Source organism: Vigna umbellata, chromosome 9 (assembly GCF_029865625.1).
Source record: "Vigna umbellata cultivar VRB3 chromosome 9, Vumbellata_1.0, whole genome shotgun sequence".
NCBI lineage: Eukaryota > Viridiplantae > Streptophyta > Magnoliopsida > Fabales > Fabaceae > Vigna > Vigna umbellata.
Genome location: NC_142173.1, coordinates 32,372,234 through 32,390,022, shown reverse-complemented (window position 1 = coordinate 32,390,022; position 17,789 = coordinate 32,372,234). Strand labels below are relative to the sequence as shown.

The 17,789-nt window shown below is 38.2% G+C and overlaps 3 protein-coding genes across 3 annotated transcripts; 1 reads left to right on the top strand and 2 right to left on the bottom strand.

The window, feature by feature from the left end:
- Positions 1-7,787: 7,787 nt before the first annotated feature.
- Positions 7,788-10,094, bottom strand: LOC148193247 (F-box/LRR-repeat protein At4g29420-like). Its single transcript, XM_088099593.1, has 2 exons — positions 9,516-10,094; positions 7,788-9,006 (listed from the first exon to the last, which is right to left on the bottom strand). The coding sequence occupies exons 1-2, from the start codon at positions 9,973-9,975 to the stop codon at positions 8,108-8,110; spliced, it is 1,359 nt and encodes a 452-aa protein (XP_087955719.1). The 5' UTR covers positions 9,976-10,094; the 3' UTR covers positions 7,788-8,107.
- Positions 10,095-11,440: 1,346 nt separating this feature from the next.
- LOC148193246 (small ribosomal subunit protein uS8my-like) lies at positions 11,441-12,632 on the top strand. The gene is made up of 3 exons (XM_088098474.1): positions 11,441-11,631; positions 11,987-12,147; positions 12,297-12,632. The coding sequence occupies exons 1-3, from the start codon at positions 11,502-11,504 to the stop codon at positions 12,393-12,395; spliced, it is 390 nt and encodes a 129-aa protein (XP_087954600.1). The 5' UTR covers positions 11,441-11,501; the 3' UTR covers positions 12,396-12,632.
- An 827-nt stretch (positions 12,633-13,459) lies between these two features.
- On the bottom strand, positions 13,460-15,207 carry LOC148193245 (putative caffeoyl-CoA O-methyltransferase At4g26220). Its single transcript, XM_088098475.1, has 5 exons — positions 15,121-15,207; positions 14,964-15,043; positions 14,388-14,532; positions 14,178-14,309; positions 13,460-13,976 (listed from the first exon to the last, which is right to left on the bottom strand). The coding sequence occupies exons 1-5, from the start codon at positions 15,163-15,165 to the stop codon at positions 13,686-13,688; spliced, it is 693 nt and encodes a 230-aa protein (XP_087954601.1). The 5' UTR covers positions 15,166-15,207; the 3' UTR covers positions 13,460-13,685.
- Between the last annotated feature and the right edge of the window lie 2,582 nt (positions 15,208-17,789).

Sequence of the window (17,789 nt, the reverse complement as noted above, 5' to 3'; positions counted from 1 at the left end):
TCAGATGTTAGAAAGGTTATCAGGGCAGGCTTTCTATTGTTTTCTAGATGGATATTCTGGATACAACCAAATTGTGGTAGATCCAAAAGACCAGGAGAAGACGGCTTTTACTTGTCCTTTTGGTATCTTTGCATATAGAAAGATGCCTTTTGGATTATGTAATGCTCCAGCTACGTTTCAGAGGTGTATGCAGGCAATTTTTGTAGATCTCTTAGAAAAATGCATTGAGGTATTCATGGATGATTTCTCAGTTTTTGGAAATTCTTTCCAAAGATGTTTGGCTAATTTGAACACTGTCCTCAAAAGATGTGTTCAGACAAATCTTGTTCTTAATTGGGAGAAATGTCATTTCATGGTAACTGAAAGAATTGTATTGGGGCATAAAATCTCTGCTAAAGGAATTGAGGTAGACAAAGCTAAAGTAGAAGTCATTGAGAAACTACCTCCACCAACAAATGTAAAGGGGATTAGAAGTTTTCTTGGTCATGCTGGATTCTATAGAAGATTCATTAAAGATTTCTCAAAAATTGCTAAACCATTGAGTAATCTTTTGATGAAGGATGTTCCTTTTATGATGGATGAAGACTGTCTGAAAGCTTTTGACATATTGAAGAAGAAGTTAGTGTCAACTCCAGTAATTGTAGCGCCGGATTGGAATCAAAATTTTGAATTAATGTGTGATGCAAGTGATTATGCAATAGGAGTTGTCCTTGGCCAGCGGAAAGAACAAAAGTTTCATCCAATTTATTATGCTAGCAAGGTTCTGAACAATGCTCAATTGAATTATGCTACCACAGAGAAAGAATTTCTTGCCATTGTGTATGCTCTAGAGAAATTTAGACCTTATCTTATTGGGTCTAAGGTGATTGCTTATACAGATCATGCAGCTATCAAATATTTGTTGACAAAACCAGATTCTAAGCCACGTTTGATTAGGTGGGTACTACTATTGCAAGAATTTGATGTAGAAATCCGTGACAAGAAAGGAAGTGAGAACTTAATTGCTGATCATTTGTCACGGTTAGTCAACAATGAAGTCACTAGCAAGGAATCTGAAATCTGGGAATCTTTTTCAGATGAATCACTCATGTATATTCAGCAGAGGCCCTGGTTTGCTGATATGGCGAATTTCAAAGCTGCAACAGTCATGCCGGAAGACTTAACTTGGCAACAAAGAAAGAAATTTCTGCATGATGCTGATGAGTCAATATTTTCTCAATTTCACTTAGCTTATTGTACCGAATTTAATCAGGGAATTGTGCTTAAATGTCCAGTATTTTCCCATTTTTCTTAATTGTGCTTAATTTGATCAAAAATTCTTATTTTAATTAATTTGAATTATCTGAGACTAATTATTTGCATTATTAATTGTAGGGAAATTATTGGATAATATTTGGGACATTTGGAGGTGAAAAGAAAATGCCACATCAATTATAATTTAAGTTAAAATGATTGAGGAGGTGTGGATTTAGTTTTTGGAGGTGCATGCGGTAATTTATTCTTGAAGAAAGAGAGTAGCTGATTTTGTTTTGGACTTGGAGAGCTGGAAGGGTTACATCCACAATGAGTGTCCAGCATTGAAGTGAAAGGATTGTCCAGGTGGCTTGGAAAGAAAGAGAGCATGCGGTGGCCCATGAGAATGTTCCATCAAAAGGGGGTGGTGCATGAAGAAGGAAGTCCAGCACACGTCCACGCTCATTTTCTCGGTCCATCACAACAGCTTCATGCGGAGAATGGGAAGCAGCAAGGGTGCACATCCAGCTTTCAATTGGAGAAGCACGCACACATTGCGGTGCATCCAGCAGCTTGGAAGTGGCGTGATGGGCTGATTCATCCAGCGTTGGGAAGAATTGGCAACGTGCAGCAAAGCAAGGCTGGCAGCAGCGGGCCCATCCAGCAAATTGAAGTCCAGAAGCGGTCCGGCAAGAGAGGTGCACGGATTGAATTTTGGGTGTACACATCAACGAGGCCCACAAGCAGCTCATCCATTCTTCACGCTCCAGCTTCAACAATGGTCCAACAGGGGTGTGTCCAGCATTGTCCAGCAGCAGAGGCAGGAGAAGACCTTCACGCTGAGAATGGAAGCATAGGGGGTGTATCCAGCAAGGGCTTCACGGGAAGAAGCCTTGAAGCAGTAGAAACGTGAATGAGGAACACATCCGGGAGGTGCACAAGTGGAAGTGAAGCCCACGGCTGCACGTTACGCTCCAACTTCAACAATGGCATCCAACAGCTTGGTTGCAGGTCCACGTCCAACAAGCATCACGGTCCAGCAACTCCTATCCAGCAAGCTTGGAGAGATTTTGAATTGGAGGGTTTTCACGCGGAGAATGGGAGGCACAGGGGGTGTCCAAAGAAGAATCATTTTCTTCACGTGGACAACAGCAAAGCTTGGACGATCACACGGTTGGAAGCATTGGAGGATTCATTATTAGGCTCTAAAGAAAGGAGGGCTGCCACGTCTTTGAAGGGGGTGTAGCAAGAATTAATTGGGGAGCATTCATCAAAGAGGGCTGGTTCATTAGGGCTGCTGCACGTGGAATTTTGGGGGTTTTTCATCTTTCATTTCATGGAAGCACACAGCTGAGGTGTGTCTCTGCCTAGGGCTGGATAGAGGATGGTCCAGCCGCCACCTAAGTTGGAGGATTTTTTTTAGTTTAAAAAGAAGAACACTGAGTCACGGAGGCTGGAAAATTGCAGCACATGGAGGGTTACGGCTAGAGGATTCATTCACTTTTGGTAGGAGTAGCATGCTGTTACGGAACACTGTTTGGAAGCTGGAAGGTAGTCACGGCTTGCTGGAGGCTCTCATTTTCTTTCTCTTCCAGTAGCTCTTGGGTTTTAATTTTAATTTTGGAAAAAGAAAGAAGTGGTGTTCACGATGTTCGAGATTGAATGAAGAAACGGAGTGTGGTCCGTGATGTGCAGCAAGGAAGAGGTGTTCGGTTTTTACTCTTTCACGCTTGAGTCAAATTTTATTTTCATATCTTATATATTAAAGTGGATTTAGGTTGAAGCAGCTAGCTCATTTCATTCTCATCTTCTTCACTTTCACGTTTGAATTCAATAAGTATAAATTATATTTTATATATGCATTCAAGAAGCAGCATGTTTATTTAAATCACTTTATTGCTTACGTATTTTAATTCATTGATTTTCGTGATGAAATGCATTTAATGTTAAGCTAAAAGTTCACATTCAATTGGTGCATGAAAACGTGCATTGAATTTTCATTCTTGCTGCACGTGAATTAATGCTTTGCAATTGATGGTTTATGGATGTCCTTTTCTTTAACAATTTATTTCACTGCTTCAATTGCTTTAGCTGGAATGTGGGTATATTTAAATGCCGCTAGGTTTTTTATCTTTTTTATTTTTTTTTCTTTATTTAATTTTAATACTCACTTTAATGTTGTCAATTATATTCGGTTGTATTTAAGTTTCATTTTTAATTTAGTTCATTTTGAATCACAAAAACACTTTCAAAATCCCCCACTACGTGTTGACCTGAGACTGAACCACAATTGGTCCTTGAGAGACGACCTAGGAGTCACTTCCTAGTACTATACTGCATTCTTTTATGCACAACTTTTGTGAGAGGTGCGACCCTCTCATCAGATGCCAAGCAGTTTGTTTGGGATGATCCTTATTTGTTCAAAATTGGAGCAGATAATCTTCTAAGGAGATGTGTTACAAATGAAGAAGCAGAAGGAATTCTCTGGCATTGTCATGATTCACCTTATGGAGGACATTTTAATGGAGAAAGAACAGCAGCAAAAGTCCTTCAATCTGGGTTTTATTGGCCAACTTTATTTAAAGATGCCCATAATCATGCTAGAAATTGTGATAAATGTCAAAGAGCAGGGACAATCACTAAACGTCATGAGATGCCTTTACAGGGTATTTTAGAGGTTGAGATTTTTGATTGTTGGGGAATTGATTTTGTTGGACCGTTCCCTCCATCTTTCAACAATGAATATATTCTGGTAGCAGTGGATTATGTGAGTAAATGGGTGGAAGCATTAGCTTGTCCTAAAAATGATGCTAGCACGGTAATTAAATTCCTGAAGAGGCAGATATTCTCACGCTTTGGCACTCCAAGAGTGTTGATCAGTGATGGAGGCTCTCATTTTTGCAATTATCAGCTAGAGAAAGTACTCAAACACTATGGAGTAAAACATAAGGTAGCTGCACCTTATCATCCACAAACCAATGGACAAGCTGAGGTGTCTAACAGGGAAATAAAAAGGATCCTGGAAAAAACAGTGACTTCATCAAGAAAGGATTGGTCTCTCAAATTGGATGATGCTCTTTGGGCTTATAGGACAACAATGAAGACGTCTATGGGATTGTCACCGTTTCAATTAGTCTATGGGAAAGCATGCCATTTGCCAGTAGAATTGGAGCATAAAGCATTATGGGCTTTAAAATTTTTGAATTTTGATCCTTATGAAACTCAATGCACACGCAGAAGGCAGATTTTGGAACTTGAAGAAATGCGATTACATGCATATGATTCATCAAAGGCGTACAAAGACAAGATTAAATTTTATCATGACAGGAAGTTGGTGAATAGAGTTTTCAATCCAGGACAACAGGTATTATTGTTTAATTCAAGATTGAAGATATTTCCTGGGAAGCTAAAGTCAAAATGGTCAGGACCATATGTGATAAAAGAAGTGCATCCGCATGGAGCAATTGAAATATTTAATCCAGCTGCTGATGATCCACAGAGAAGTTGGGTGGTGAATGGTCAACGTCTCAAACCCTATCTAGGGGGAGAGGTGCAACAATTTTCCACAATGATGTTGTTGGTTGATCCTTGAAAGTCTGGGTCAGGCTCATGACGTTAAACAAGTGCTTACTGGGAGTCAACCCAGTATTTTGTAAGTATTTTTTGTTTTTAGATTAGGGATTGATGTACTCTATTGAACACCTGGTTTGTTGTGATGGTTTGCTCTTAACTGTGATTGTGTGATAAGTAATGCTGAATGATGCTTGTGATTAAATTGATGTTGAGATGATGTGCACATTAAAATGCTTATACAGGTGATTCACAAGCTTTGTGAACAAATGCAGGATATCATGATTGTGATTGTGAAATTAAGCAGGATGTGTATGTCAAATGTGAATGAGCTTATATGTGAGGTTTTGAGCTCCAGAGTTGTTATTGTTGAATGCTATTACTTTGAAAGCATGAATGATTTTGCCCAGGTTTTCTATGATTGAATCAATTGCTTGTTTTGCATCATATGATCAAGGCCGTTTGTTGGAAACCTTTTTATTGGCCAAATTCGTAAAATTAGCCCACTAAAAGAGAACACTTTGTGTTCTAACCTTTGAACCCTTAGCCTTGAGCATACAATGAAAACCCTTGATTGAAAATCTTTACCTTGAGTTAAGTAGAAGATCTTGTGTGATATTGTTAAATGTTCAAGTTTGGGGTTGTTGGGAAAACATGAAAAAGGAAAAGCATTGAGCTAAGAGCTAAAAAGTAAGAATATGCAAAGAAAAAGAAAAGAAAAGAAAAAGAAGCAAAGCTCAATGCAAAGGCAAAAGAAAGTTGGGAATGAATAAGATGATTGTGTTGTTATGATTCTCTTAACTCAAGGATTTTGTGATCCAGAAAAACCAATTTTCTTGTTAGCCCAGCCACATTATAAGCCATTGAAAAGTCCTTGTGATGATGCATGCTTGTGAATGTTTTTGATTGTGGTAAAATGAAAGGCAAAGTTGATTCATGTGACATTGTGATAGTAGAGTGAATGAGTGATTACCTCTTATACACTTGTGTGTGAGTGAAACACTTTACCTAGTGAGGAAATATTCCATAAGCACATGAACATCCATGCTTAATTAATTGATCATTCATGAAAAATAGCATTTGTTGGAATTTAAATGACTTTGTGAACACTAAAGCATGTGCACATCTTGATTTAACTCTTGGTCATAAGTTTGATTGAAGTTGCTACTTATCTTGAAAAGAGGAATTTTGAATGAAGTGAGCCATCATATGAATTGGTAGAAGATTGAGTTACATCTTGTTTGCTTGAGGACAAGCAAAGTTCTAAGTTTGGGGTTGTGATAACAGTTGAAAAACTGTTATTTTCATGCTTAAAATTGATACTAAAAGCAACCTTTATACTTAGAAACTAGCTTGAAATCATGCTTTTCTTCATATTTTCATAAATAAGAGAGCTGGACAGGTTTATGCTTGATTTCAGTGTTTTTGTGCAGGTTTTAAGGTGAATTTGGACAAATTTACCGTTGAGCGGTGATGGACAAATTATTCTCTGCCACAATTCTGTCTCAAGACATGTTAACATTATTAAAATCAACAAAGACAAAGTTTGCTATCATAGTTAAGTTAAGGTCTTGGTTGAAACTCGAAAGACTGCTATAAGTTTCAGTTTTTGGTACGAGGCTTAGTTAGAATTATAACCTATTTGCTTTTACATTGTGTTTCTGCTGAACTGGAACGGGGAAGCCTCCTGCCGCCACAGTCCTGAAACACTCTTTTTCCTGCTGTTGATGCGCTCCTTCCCTCGCCTTTGTGCTCCTCCTCCGGTTGTCGGTGTCAGTGAAATGGGGGGTGGACCTACAATGAAAACTCCGACGCTCAAGTCAGAATGGGTTTTTTCCCGTCTATCATTCTTATCAGAATAGATGCATACCTTCTCTTATTTATCTGATTTTAGGGAATATTCCCTCATCCTGCATAGTCCACTCAGAAGGTAATGAAATGATGGTGTTTAGTAATGGCTGGCGCACTAGAGGTGGAGGGACCCACCACTCGTAGCTGCTACCCCTTTAGGTGAACGGGAGACCCCTCCACTTTCTCCTTCAATTATTTGCCAATCACTCATGGGAGGATTCGATCTTCATAGTTGTTTATCGAGGCTGATCGGTGAAGATTTGTCGAGACCGAGCGGAAGGCTTGTCGAGACCGACCGCGTAAGGCCCTGTCGAGACCGAGCGGAGAGAACTCTGTCGACCGACCACGGAGGACGACCGACCGCGGAGAGCTTTGTCGAGACCCAAGCTTTGTCGAGACCCACAGTAGACTGACCACGGAGGACGACCGACCGCACATTGACCATTCACCACCCAACTTCTCTGTGGATCATCAGCAGCTGGATTAAATATTTCAATTGCTCCATGCAGATGCACTTCTTTTATCACAAATGGTCCTGACCATTTTGACTTCAGCTTCCCAGGAAATATCTTCAATCTTGAATTGAACAATAGTACCTGTTGTCCTGGATTGAAAACTCTATTCACCAACTTCCTGTCATGATAAAATTTAATCTTGTCTTTGTAAGCCTTGGATGAATCATATGCATGTAATCGCATTTCTTCAAGCTCCAAAATCTGCCTTCTGCGTGTGCATTGAGTTTAATAAGGATCAAAATTCAAGAATTTCAAAGCCCATAATGCTCTATGCTCCAATTCTACTGGCAAATGGCATGCTTTCCCATAGACTAATTGAAATGGTGATAATCCCATAGACGTCTTCATTGCTGTCCTATAAGCCCAAAGAGCATCATCCAATTTGAGAGACCAATCCTTTCTTGATGAAGTCACTGTTTTTTCCAGGATCCTTTTTATCTCCCTGTTAGACACCTCAGCTTGTCCATTGGTTTGTGGATGATAGGGTGCAGCTACCTTATGTTTTACTCCATAGTGTTTGAGTACTTTCTCTAGCTAATAATTGCAAAAATGTGATCCTCCATCACTAATCAACACTCTTGGAGTGCCAAAACGTGAGAATATCTGCCTTTTCAGGAATTTAATTACCGTGCTAGCATCATTTTTAGGACAAGCTAATGCTTCCACCCATTTACTCACATAATCCACTGCTACCAGGATATATTCATTGTTGAAAGATGGAGGGAAGGGTCCAACAAAGTCAATACCCCAACAATCAAAAACCTCAACCTCTAAAATACCTTGTAAAGGCATCTCATGACGTTTAGTGATTGTCCCTGCTCTTTGACATTTATCACAATTTCTAGCATGATTATGGGCATCTTTAAATAAAGTTGGCCAATAAAACCCACAAATCAATGAGAACTCCCCTTTTCATAACAAAGATAGCAGTCACCAAACTAGGTGCCATCAGAGACCCAAGTATCCTTGATTCCTTCTTTCCATATTCCCCATCTCCATCTCACTCTTGGGAATTTGCTTCTGCATGAAGAGATCAGGCCGCCAGCAACATATGAATCAACATCACGATGGATAAGAAGAGAAACATCACACAACTGGGTGCTTTTATCCAAAACTGAAGAAATAAATGCAAGAGTACCCTCCACTTCATGGACCACTAGATGTGCAATAAGTTGTTTTATCATCTTCATACCAATCCCATCTGCCAAACCTCCCCGTCTAAATGAATTCTCCATCACATGCCAGGCTCCAGGACCTAAACTAAGACATGTTATGTTCGGAAAACAACCCAACAAAGTATCAATCCCAAACACTGCTGCATCAAACTGTTTTCTTCTTCCTACCAAATCCAAGGTAAGTCTCTTCACCGTGCTGCAGTGACGAAACATAGTAAACAAAAAACCAAGAGAGAGGCATTCTACACTGAGCTGAAGGCATTGTATATTAGCACAATTTTTCAACCTGAGCTCATCAGTATTCTCGAGGGAGAGATTAAAATTGGACAAGGAAGGGGCCTCAAGGACAACCAACTTAGGTTTGATGCATCTGAGATCAAAATCAACAAGGCAAGGTGCACATATGATCAAAGAAAGTGGAGCATTTGAGACCGACCATTGACAAGTGGTAAGGTGTAAGAAATTAATCTTAGGCTCCTTAAGTCCACCAACCCCAATAAGACTGAGTTGAGTCAAATTAGGGAAACAAGCATTGATCCTGCTTAAGTCCTCATCATCCAGTCTCACAAACTCAAGGGTCAAATGTCTCAACGTTGGCATCAAACACAAACCATCCACGGATAACCACGCATTCCTCACGACCAATTTCCCAAGATTATGGCCTGAATAAGACACATTGCAAATTTCCATGAGAGACAAATAAAACTTAGATTCATATTCTTATGGGATGTTTGGATGGACAGAAAGAAGATATAAATGAATACAATACGTTTTTTTGGTTGATTTAAGAGAAAGTGTTTTAAAATAAAAATTCAATAATTTCTTTCCATCATATTTCCCTTCTACTCAAATTTCGACATTGATGGTACGTTTAACGGGAGGAAAGAACGTTGATGAACTATTTTCTTTGGTTGGAGAGAAAATGAAAGGAAAAAAAATGTAACTAACAAAAGTTCAAATATTACGTTTTTCTCTTCAATTCTACCTTCCAAACATACCATTAGGTTCTTTTAATATTATTTCATCCAGAGTAATCTAAACAAATGTTAATCTTCAACACAAATTGAAACACCAATTCTGACGGAAAGAATACGAAACACGCGCAAGAAACCGCATTCTTGTAAGAGAAAGAAAGTATGAAGAAAGAAAAATTGAGAATCAAGAAGCTAACAGGTGGAAGAGATGAGGGACAAGGCTTCGGATCGGCGCCAACAAGACTGGACCCAGAAATCGGAGACGAAGAAAGATTTCAGAGCGTGGGAAATGGATGGAAGCCACTCTCTGATGAAGTTCATGTCGGTAAGGTAGAGATCGTCGGACTCATCCTCGACGTCGTCGAAGGAGACGCCACCGAGGGCGCGATCGACGCCCAGCGAGACGGAGTCAAGAGTGGAGGTGGAGCGGAATACAAGGTGAGAGAAAACGGTCTTGAAGGGAGTGACGAGGTGCTTGGTCTCCGGCGAACGGGACTTGAGGTAGCGCGACATGGAACAGACCACGTTCAGCCACCGCACCTCGTATGACGCCGCGTTTAGACCCTTGGACACCGCCCTGCACCGCGCCACATCGGTAGTGTCCGTTAAACGACTCACAATTTCCACCAACAGCGACGCCGGAAGCTCCTCCATCATCGCCAATCGAATTGCGCAATTGCATTCAACATAGAGAGAGAGAAAAGAGTTTGTGTTTGCGTTTTGTTTTTCGGTGGATAAAGATAGTTTGAAAACATTGAGAATATTTTGACAAAGGTCACGTGGCAAAATCACATGGAATATAAATTAGAAAATGAAAAATGATGTGGAAATGAAGTGGAAATGAAGTGAGGTAGGATATCAAGTGGAGAGTTGATTTTGTGATTTCAAAATTAGAATTTGAGTTTGGGTTAGAGAGAACCTAAATAATCGTTTTTTCTCTTACATGCGTTGTTAGAGTTTACCATTCGTCTAAGTATTGCCGTTGACGTATTCCTTTCATCCATCGATAAGTGTTTGTTGTCGTTTGAACCTTTGGAAGGAACAAGCATCAAAAGGGATGCGTTTTCACCGTTTCGTTGTCGTTGGACTATTTGGTTATGCCATTTATATAGAATTTCATGTATAATGAACCATTCTCTGTAAAAATCAAAGTGCAAAAACTGCATTGGTAGCAAAGAGAAGATAAGTGGAGAATTCAGGCAAATGTTTTGTACAAGCAGGTCAATTATGAAAATGACATTCATTTTGAAGTGCCTAATTTATTCTTTAACGATTTTTGAACATAAAAGTGATGTCGACAAAATTATTATGCCATTTATATAGAATTTCATGTCTAAGAAACCATCTTTTGTAAATATCAAAGTGCAGAAACTGCATTGGTAGCAAAAGCAAAATAAGTGAGAGACACGTCAACTATGAAAAATGACATTCATCTTAAAGTGTCTAATTTATTCCTTAACAATTTTTTAATATAGAAGTGATGTCGAGACAATTATTATGTCATTTATATAGAATTTCATATCCAAGGAACTATCTTTTTGTAAAACTCAAAGTGCAGAAACTACATCGGTAACAAAGACAAGAGTCATTCTAATTTATTCCTTAACCATTTTTGAACATAAAATTGATGTCGAAACAATTATTATGCCATTTATATAGAATTTTATGTTCAAAGAACCATTTTTTGCAAAAATCAAAATGCAGGAAATGGTAGCAAAGACAAAATTCATTTTGAATGTCATTTTCATAGTTGATCTGTCTGTGCAAAATCTTTGCTTGAACTTTTCACTTATTTTGACTTTGTTATCGATACAGTTGGATAGCGGCGAACGCTTATCATTAAGTGGGAGAGACGACTATACAACATACAGACGTTATGACGAACTGTAAAATCCAACAATGATGGACAATAGGCACACTTCTAAGTGGTTGGAAAGGGAGACGATTCTCTAGGGTTCTTGACACCCAAACTCAGATTCTAAAATCACAAAATGAACCCCTCCACTTAAAACCCCATACCACTTCATTTCCACGTCATTATCCTTTTTGGGTGACTGTGGAATTTTAACTATTTACATAGTTTGACGTAAGCGAAATGTCGAATATGCCCTTGCCATAAAGTTCACTATATTTCGAAAACCCTAGTGAGAGAAATAGGAGGTTTGGTTAGAGAATTTAGAGAGATGGGAAGGAGGATCCTGAACGATGCCTTGAGGAGTATGGTGAATGCAGAGAGAAGAGGGAAAGCTATGGTGGAACTCAAGCCAATTTCCACTGTTATGTCTTCATTTCTCCGAATCATGAAAAACCATGGTATCTTTTCTTTCTCCAGCCACTATTTTTATAATTTGTATTCTTTTTTCTAAAACTCGAAACCCCTTTTAACTGCTTCACAATTTCAAATCTGGCAATAATGAAATGGTATGAATTCGCTTTTCAAAAGTGATTTCAGTCTCTGAAATTTATGTCATCAGAGTTTGAATGACTTTCGTTGTTGATTTGGTTACTGTCATCCTTTTCCGTCTGAGTCTGAGCATGACTTTCCGTGTGTGAAATATCTTTAAGATTGCAAGGGTCCATGAACCGATATAAAGTTCTTTAAGATTCTAACAGTTACTCTGTACTGTGCCACTGTTAGTGTAGTTAATTTGGCTTAAATTCCTAATAGGTTATATCAAAGACTTTCAAGTCTATGATCCGCATAGAGTGGGGAGGATAACGGTTGAACTACAAGGTAGGATTAACGATTGCAAGGCTCTTACATACCGAAAAGATATGAAGGCAAGGGATCTTGAAGCCTACAGATTGCAGACTTTTCCTACTCATCAGGTTGGTTTATGTTAATGATTCGTTTTCGTGTCACAGCTTCCGACTGCTTTTTTGTCTGATTGTGGTTGTTATAATTTGTGTTTTAAGAATGATATGTCAATGGAAATCAAAGGAAAAAGATAATTATGCCTTTCTATTGCTGTGTGCAGTGGGGTTATGTTGTGATTACTACTCCTGACGGTGTTTTGGATCATGAAGAAGCCATTAAGAAGAATGTAGGCGGCCAGGTTCTTGGTTACTTTCACTGAAATGATCGTTGCCATGCTATTTTGGCTGTGTATCACGTTCAGTTATGTTTCCAGATAAACATTCAAAGATTTTTTTTTTCCTGTATGAATGTTATAAGATAGCAGCTCATGCATGGAGAGTATGATGAATTGCATTCGATGCTTTGTGGAAATTAGTCCTGTTTTGGTTAAATGGTATTTTAAACATGAAGGAATGTTATGCCTCCTATTTCTTAATGTACTTCAAGTTCCAAGTCATGTAGTCCAGGGTTAATTCTATCATTCTACGCAGTGGTTTCCTTTTTCTCAAGAATTGCAGTTTTGGATAAGAAGATATTTCATGTAAACGATGACAACGTTTTAATTAATCTCCATCCCTGTTTCTCAGTAGTCATTTATGATATGCTTAACAAATTCAAGCCCAATTATTTTGCTACATTTTTCAGCTCGTCAGTAAACTACGAATGTTGAAATAGACGTGTACAAATGCATTTGCCATCCAATTTAGGGTGAAATAAGAAATACCTCTGCTAGTGAAAATTTCAGCTCCAGATTTCTAAGTATTACCTTGTTCTAATATTTCATGGAAGACAGTGAACATCGGCATCATTCATATTACTAGTTAGATATGAAAATTTCAAAATAGTAAGTTTATTGATATTTTAATTTTAGATGTGTGCAGAAACATTTGTGATATGTGTGGCAGTTCATTTGTAAAGTATGTAAATTTTCAATTGTAACGTTCGATCTTTGCGTAGCAGTTGTAAATTCCTTCTATCCTTGCCCTTACATTGTTACGTATATAATAACATTATTAATTTTTTATCTACGAAAATTAGTGATAGGTTGTTGGTTATGTGTAGCTTTGAACAACTCAATTTAATTTCTGAAGAAAGTCACTGTATAGAGGTTTCAAAATTATATTCGGTAGATGTTTTTAGCTATTTTGTGTATTAGTGTTTCATCTTATAATCTTGAGAAATTCAATGGTTAGTTTTTCTTGTGAGATTGAAGTGTCCTCGATGTTGTTTTTGGACTAATTTAGGTATCCACCTTATTTCTGCGATACCAAACTTGACGTTCCATTGTAGGCCAAGAATCACACATTTTATTTTATTAATAGTAAACAGCAACACTCGGTGATTCACATTACAGTCAAATAACCCCACAGTTTGAGGCAAATCAATTTTAACCATCCACAGGAAAAGCAGAATGAAAAACCAAAAACACAGTACATTAAGTTCACTTGGATCACAGCACGAAACATTCGGAAATGGTGTTTATTGAGCACGAAACATTTGGGAATGGTGTTCATTCAGCACGCCTGCAAATAGTGAAGCCATCACCAATTGAAACAACAGAAATTTCAACACGAGAATCATCTGCAATTGCTTTGTTGAAAGCTACAACAGCCTGCCTGTATTTTCTTTTGGGTATTGGAACATCCTCTTCAGGCCAGGCAACAGTTCCACCCCAGAGGGTATTATCATAGATTATTAACCCACCAATCTTCACCAGTTTAAGAAGCCGCTCGTGGTAATTCCAGTAGTTATCTTTATCAGCATCAACGAAGGCAAAGTCAAAACTATCCTTATTTGAATCCTGTAACAGAAGAAACAGAACCCAAATATCAAACAAAAACTAACTATAAAGTAAAAGGAGTTAGATCCTCTTACGTACAAGGGAGAAAGAAACAAAAGAAAAAACAAAAACTAGGGTCTTAATTTATTATAGACAATTTTCTGTCTCGTAATATGACATTGTTATGTCAGTAACATGACAGCAACACAGAATCATACTCACGTCTTCTAATAGTTTATCAAGAACAGGTAGAGCTGGAGACTGAATGAAGTCGATCTTGTGCTCTACACCAGCCTTTTTAATGAATGGTAGTCCTATCTCATAAGCTTCTCTATCTGGATCCAGGGCTATAATCTACACCACACAGACAATGGAGTTGGTGACATAAAACAGACATATTAAACGTACCAAATAACAAAGAAAAGTGCAAACCTTTCCATCGTCTGGAATGGTTAGTGCAGTGAGGAGAAGAGAGTATCCTGTAAAAACTCCCACTTCAATGGTCTTTTTAGCATTCAACAGCTTCAAGAGCAAGGCCATTAGCTGACCCGCATCAGGATCAGCGCCCATAAATCCCCTGCATAGTGAAAATGGTATAACACAAACAGTTTCCTGATGTTGGATATGGTAACTAAATTAAAGAAACAAAGCCCTTTAATGTTTACTAGTTGAGCACAGACACTGCTAACACAAATATTCAGATGAATGAAAATCTCTAGGTGGATTCTGAGAATGGGGACCACGATCAACACAATAACCACACCACAAATTCATTAAAACGATGTAGAAGCTAAAAACAAGAAACATAAAAGAAGCAAATCTACAAGATGCAATGTAAAAGCAAATAGGTTATAATTCTAACTAAGCCTCGTACCAAAAACTGAAACTTATAGCAGTCTTTCGAGTTTCAACCAAGACCTTAACTTAACTATGATAGCAAACTTTGTCTTTGTTGATTTTAATAATGTTAACATGTCTTGAGACAGAATTGTGGCAGAGAATAATTACCAAGGGTGTGTTGCGGTGACATTCCTTAGCTCTTTGAGAGTCTCGGCTTCTCGAGGGTAAACACAAGTCTCCAGTATATACTACCACAACATTGTTGGATTGAATAATTTATGAAAATGAAACCAAGGAAAAAGTATTGTTTGAACGACAAACCTACCTTGGTCAACTTCTCACTCTGCAGTATTATTGGATTAGAGGACATTGCTCTATGCTCTGCTAGGCCTCTGTTTCTCTTTGTTTTTTTGTGTTGGACATACAATGTGTCCCTCGTTTCGGCCATTATAAAAGAAGTGAAGCGGAGGTTGCACGTTGCAACCCCCACTCCTTCATCTGTTCAACAAACAATCAAGGGGGAGTGAATATGTCTTGTATGATTCCAAACACCTTTTTCCTTTTATGTGGGTATTTTGAAGTTCTAAATTTTACCAAATTTTTCAATAACTAAACTTTCTTAAAAAGTTAAAATTGCTGTCACCTTCAGGTTTATTTCATGTTTCTTCTTCGAGGGAAGCCAGTACCCGATTAAGGTACCAATTACATTACAAAATTTTGTTTTAGCCGATGATGTCATTAGAGGATGGAAAGTACTGTATACACCTTTTTTTATAACAAGGTTTAATCATTCACTAAGTCCCTATTTTCGCATGGAATCTCAATTTCGTCCCTTTCTTTCTGAAAATATCAATTGGGTCCCAATTTTATGAAAATTGCAACAAATCGATCCTTTCCGTTAAATTGGCTGGACGGCGTTAAAAAAATTGATGAGTGGATGCTGTGATGACGAACGAACGCTCGTCCACCAGCGAACGAACGCTCGTGGACCTCTTACTGCTGGACGACCGTTCGTTCCACACTGGACGACCGTTCGTTCGGTGGTCGACGAGCGTTCGTTCGCTGGTGGACGAGCGTTCGTTCGCTGGTGAACGAGCGTTCGTTCGCTGGTGGACGAGCGTTCGTTCGTCATCTCAGCATCCACTCAAAAAATTTTTTAACGCCGTTTGACACTATTTAACGGAAAGGATCGATTTGTTGCAATTTTCATAAAATTGGGACCCAATTGATATTTTCAGAAAGAAAGGGACGAAATTGAGATTCCATGCAAAAATAGGGACTTAGTGAATGATTAAACCTTATAACAATGATGTGAGAAGTTACTCATCCTTATGCATGTCACTGTTATCACAATAACCACCAGAGGTCGTTGTTCTCCTTCCCTTTCGCAGTCATTGGACGACGCCAAGACTAACACCATGGCAGCAATAAACAACCACCTTTTCATTTATGAACTCTAATATGTTAATAACTTTTTATAATTTTTTGAAATATGTTATTACCTTATATGTTATTGTTTGAATTTATTTTAAAAAAATATTTCAAACAGATTAATCACGATGTAAGAATTGTAAAAAGATATCAAAAAAATTATTAAAAAAATATTTTCCTTCATTTCTTTAACAAAGTTATTAAAAGAAATTGTTAAAAATATATTTTCCTTCATTTATTTAACTCTTGATTGTGGTAGCTTTTGTTTATTTTTCTTAAAGAATACGTGACTGTGAGACCCTAAATAATTAACGCACCCAATCCCACACTCTGATCATCATTGAATGCACCGTGCCACGTCAAAACGCACTCACACCCACTCTGCATGAAACTGCCAAGTGTCACGGCTGGATCATTCGAAAAACGTTAGTGGAAGACAAGTGGCATGTGGAGAATGGGCGTTCGTCCTGCGTGGGAAGGGAAAATGATTTTCTGAAAAACCCTTCTCCACTCTTCTGCATGTTTCATCTTCTTCCCCGAATTTCTGATTTCAAATTCTCCAACTTCTCTCTAAAACTTCTTCATCTTCTCTCTAAGATAACTCACCATCATCTCTTCCGATCTCATTTCAGACACCGTAGGAACCTTCTCTGCACTGTGAGCATTATTCTGAACCGAACAAAACTGAGAACTGAACTGGTAAGTTCTCGTCTCTGCACCTTCATCTATTTTAGTTCATGCGAACCAATTTCTGGTTGCATGCATGAGTTATAGGTCTGAACCTTATGTCATTTTGGTTTATTAGATTTAGTGAGAATCTTGGAGTGACTCGTTGGGTAGAAAGCCGTGAGAGCACTAGAGAAACCATAAGCATTTGGGAGTTCACTGCTAGACCAGGTAAGGGAAGTTTTAGTAATTTAATTTAATACTGGTTTGATGTCTATGACAGTAATGAAGTATGCTGGTTGTTTAAAATGTATGAAATATATGAATTTTGAGTGTGCCTGAATAAGCATGGTTGCCCTGGATGGATATTATGAATGTTGTTTGAACCGTATGCAGAGAATGAGATGTATGAATTGGACTATGATTGAATTTCTGTATGATTCGGAATGAAAATGCTTGGAACTGGATGTTGATGATGATATGTTTGAAACTGGAAAATGGAAAATTCTGTATTGATGAAATGATAATATGAATTCTGTAATGTATGATATTGATGTTGGAGATAAATTCTAAGTTATGGATCTTATGAAAACTGTGAAATTATCGTGTTTGAAAACTCTGGAAATTTTTATCTTCTCTGATTGATCATGTACGCTCGTTATCGAACGGTCTTATACCGTTCGGTTTCTCTGGAAAATCACTTAGAATAAGGGTTCTTTCATTTGGAAAGGACTCTGATTAAGAACGAGCGTTATTGGTGTCAAGAGTTAGGTGTGAGCGTTCGGCTTAGCCTAGATTGTACCATGATTGAAAATAAATTGAAGTATAGTTAGGACGCTCGGTTTTGTTTACCAGCGTTCGTCATAATCAGCGCTTAGTATTAGACTGAGCGTTCGC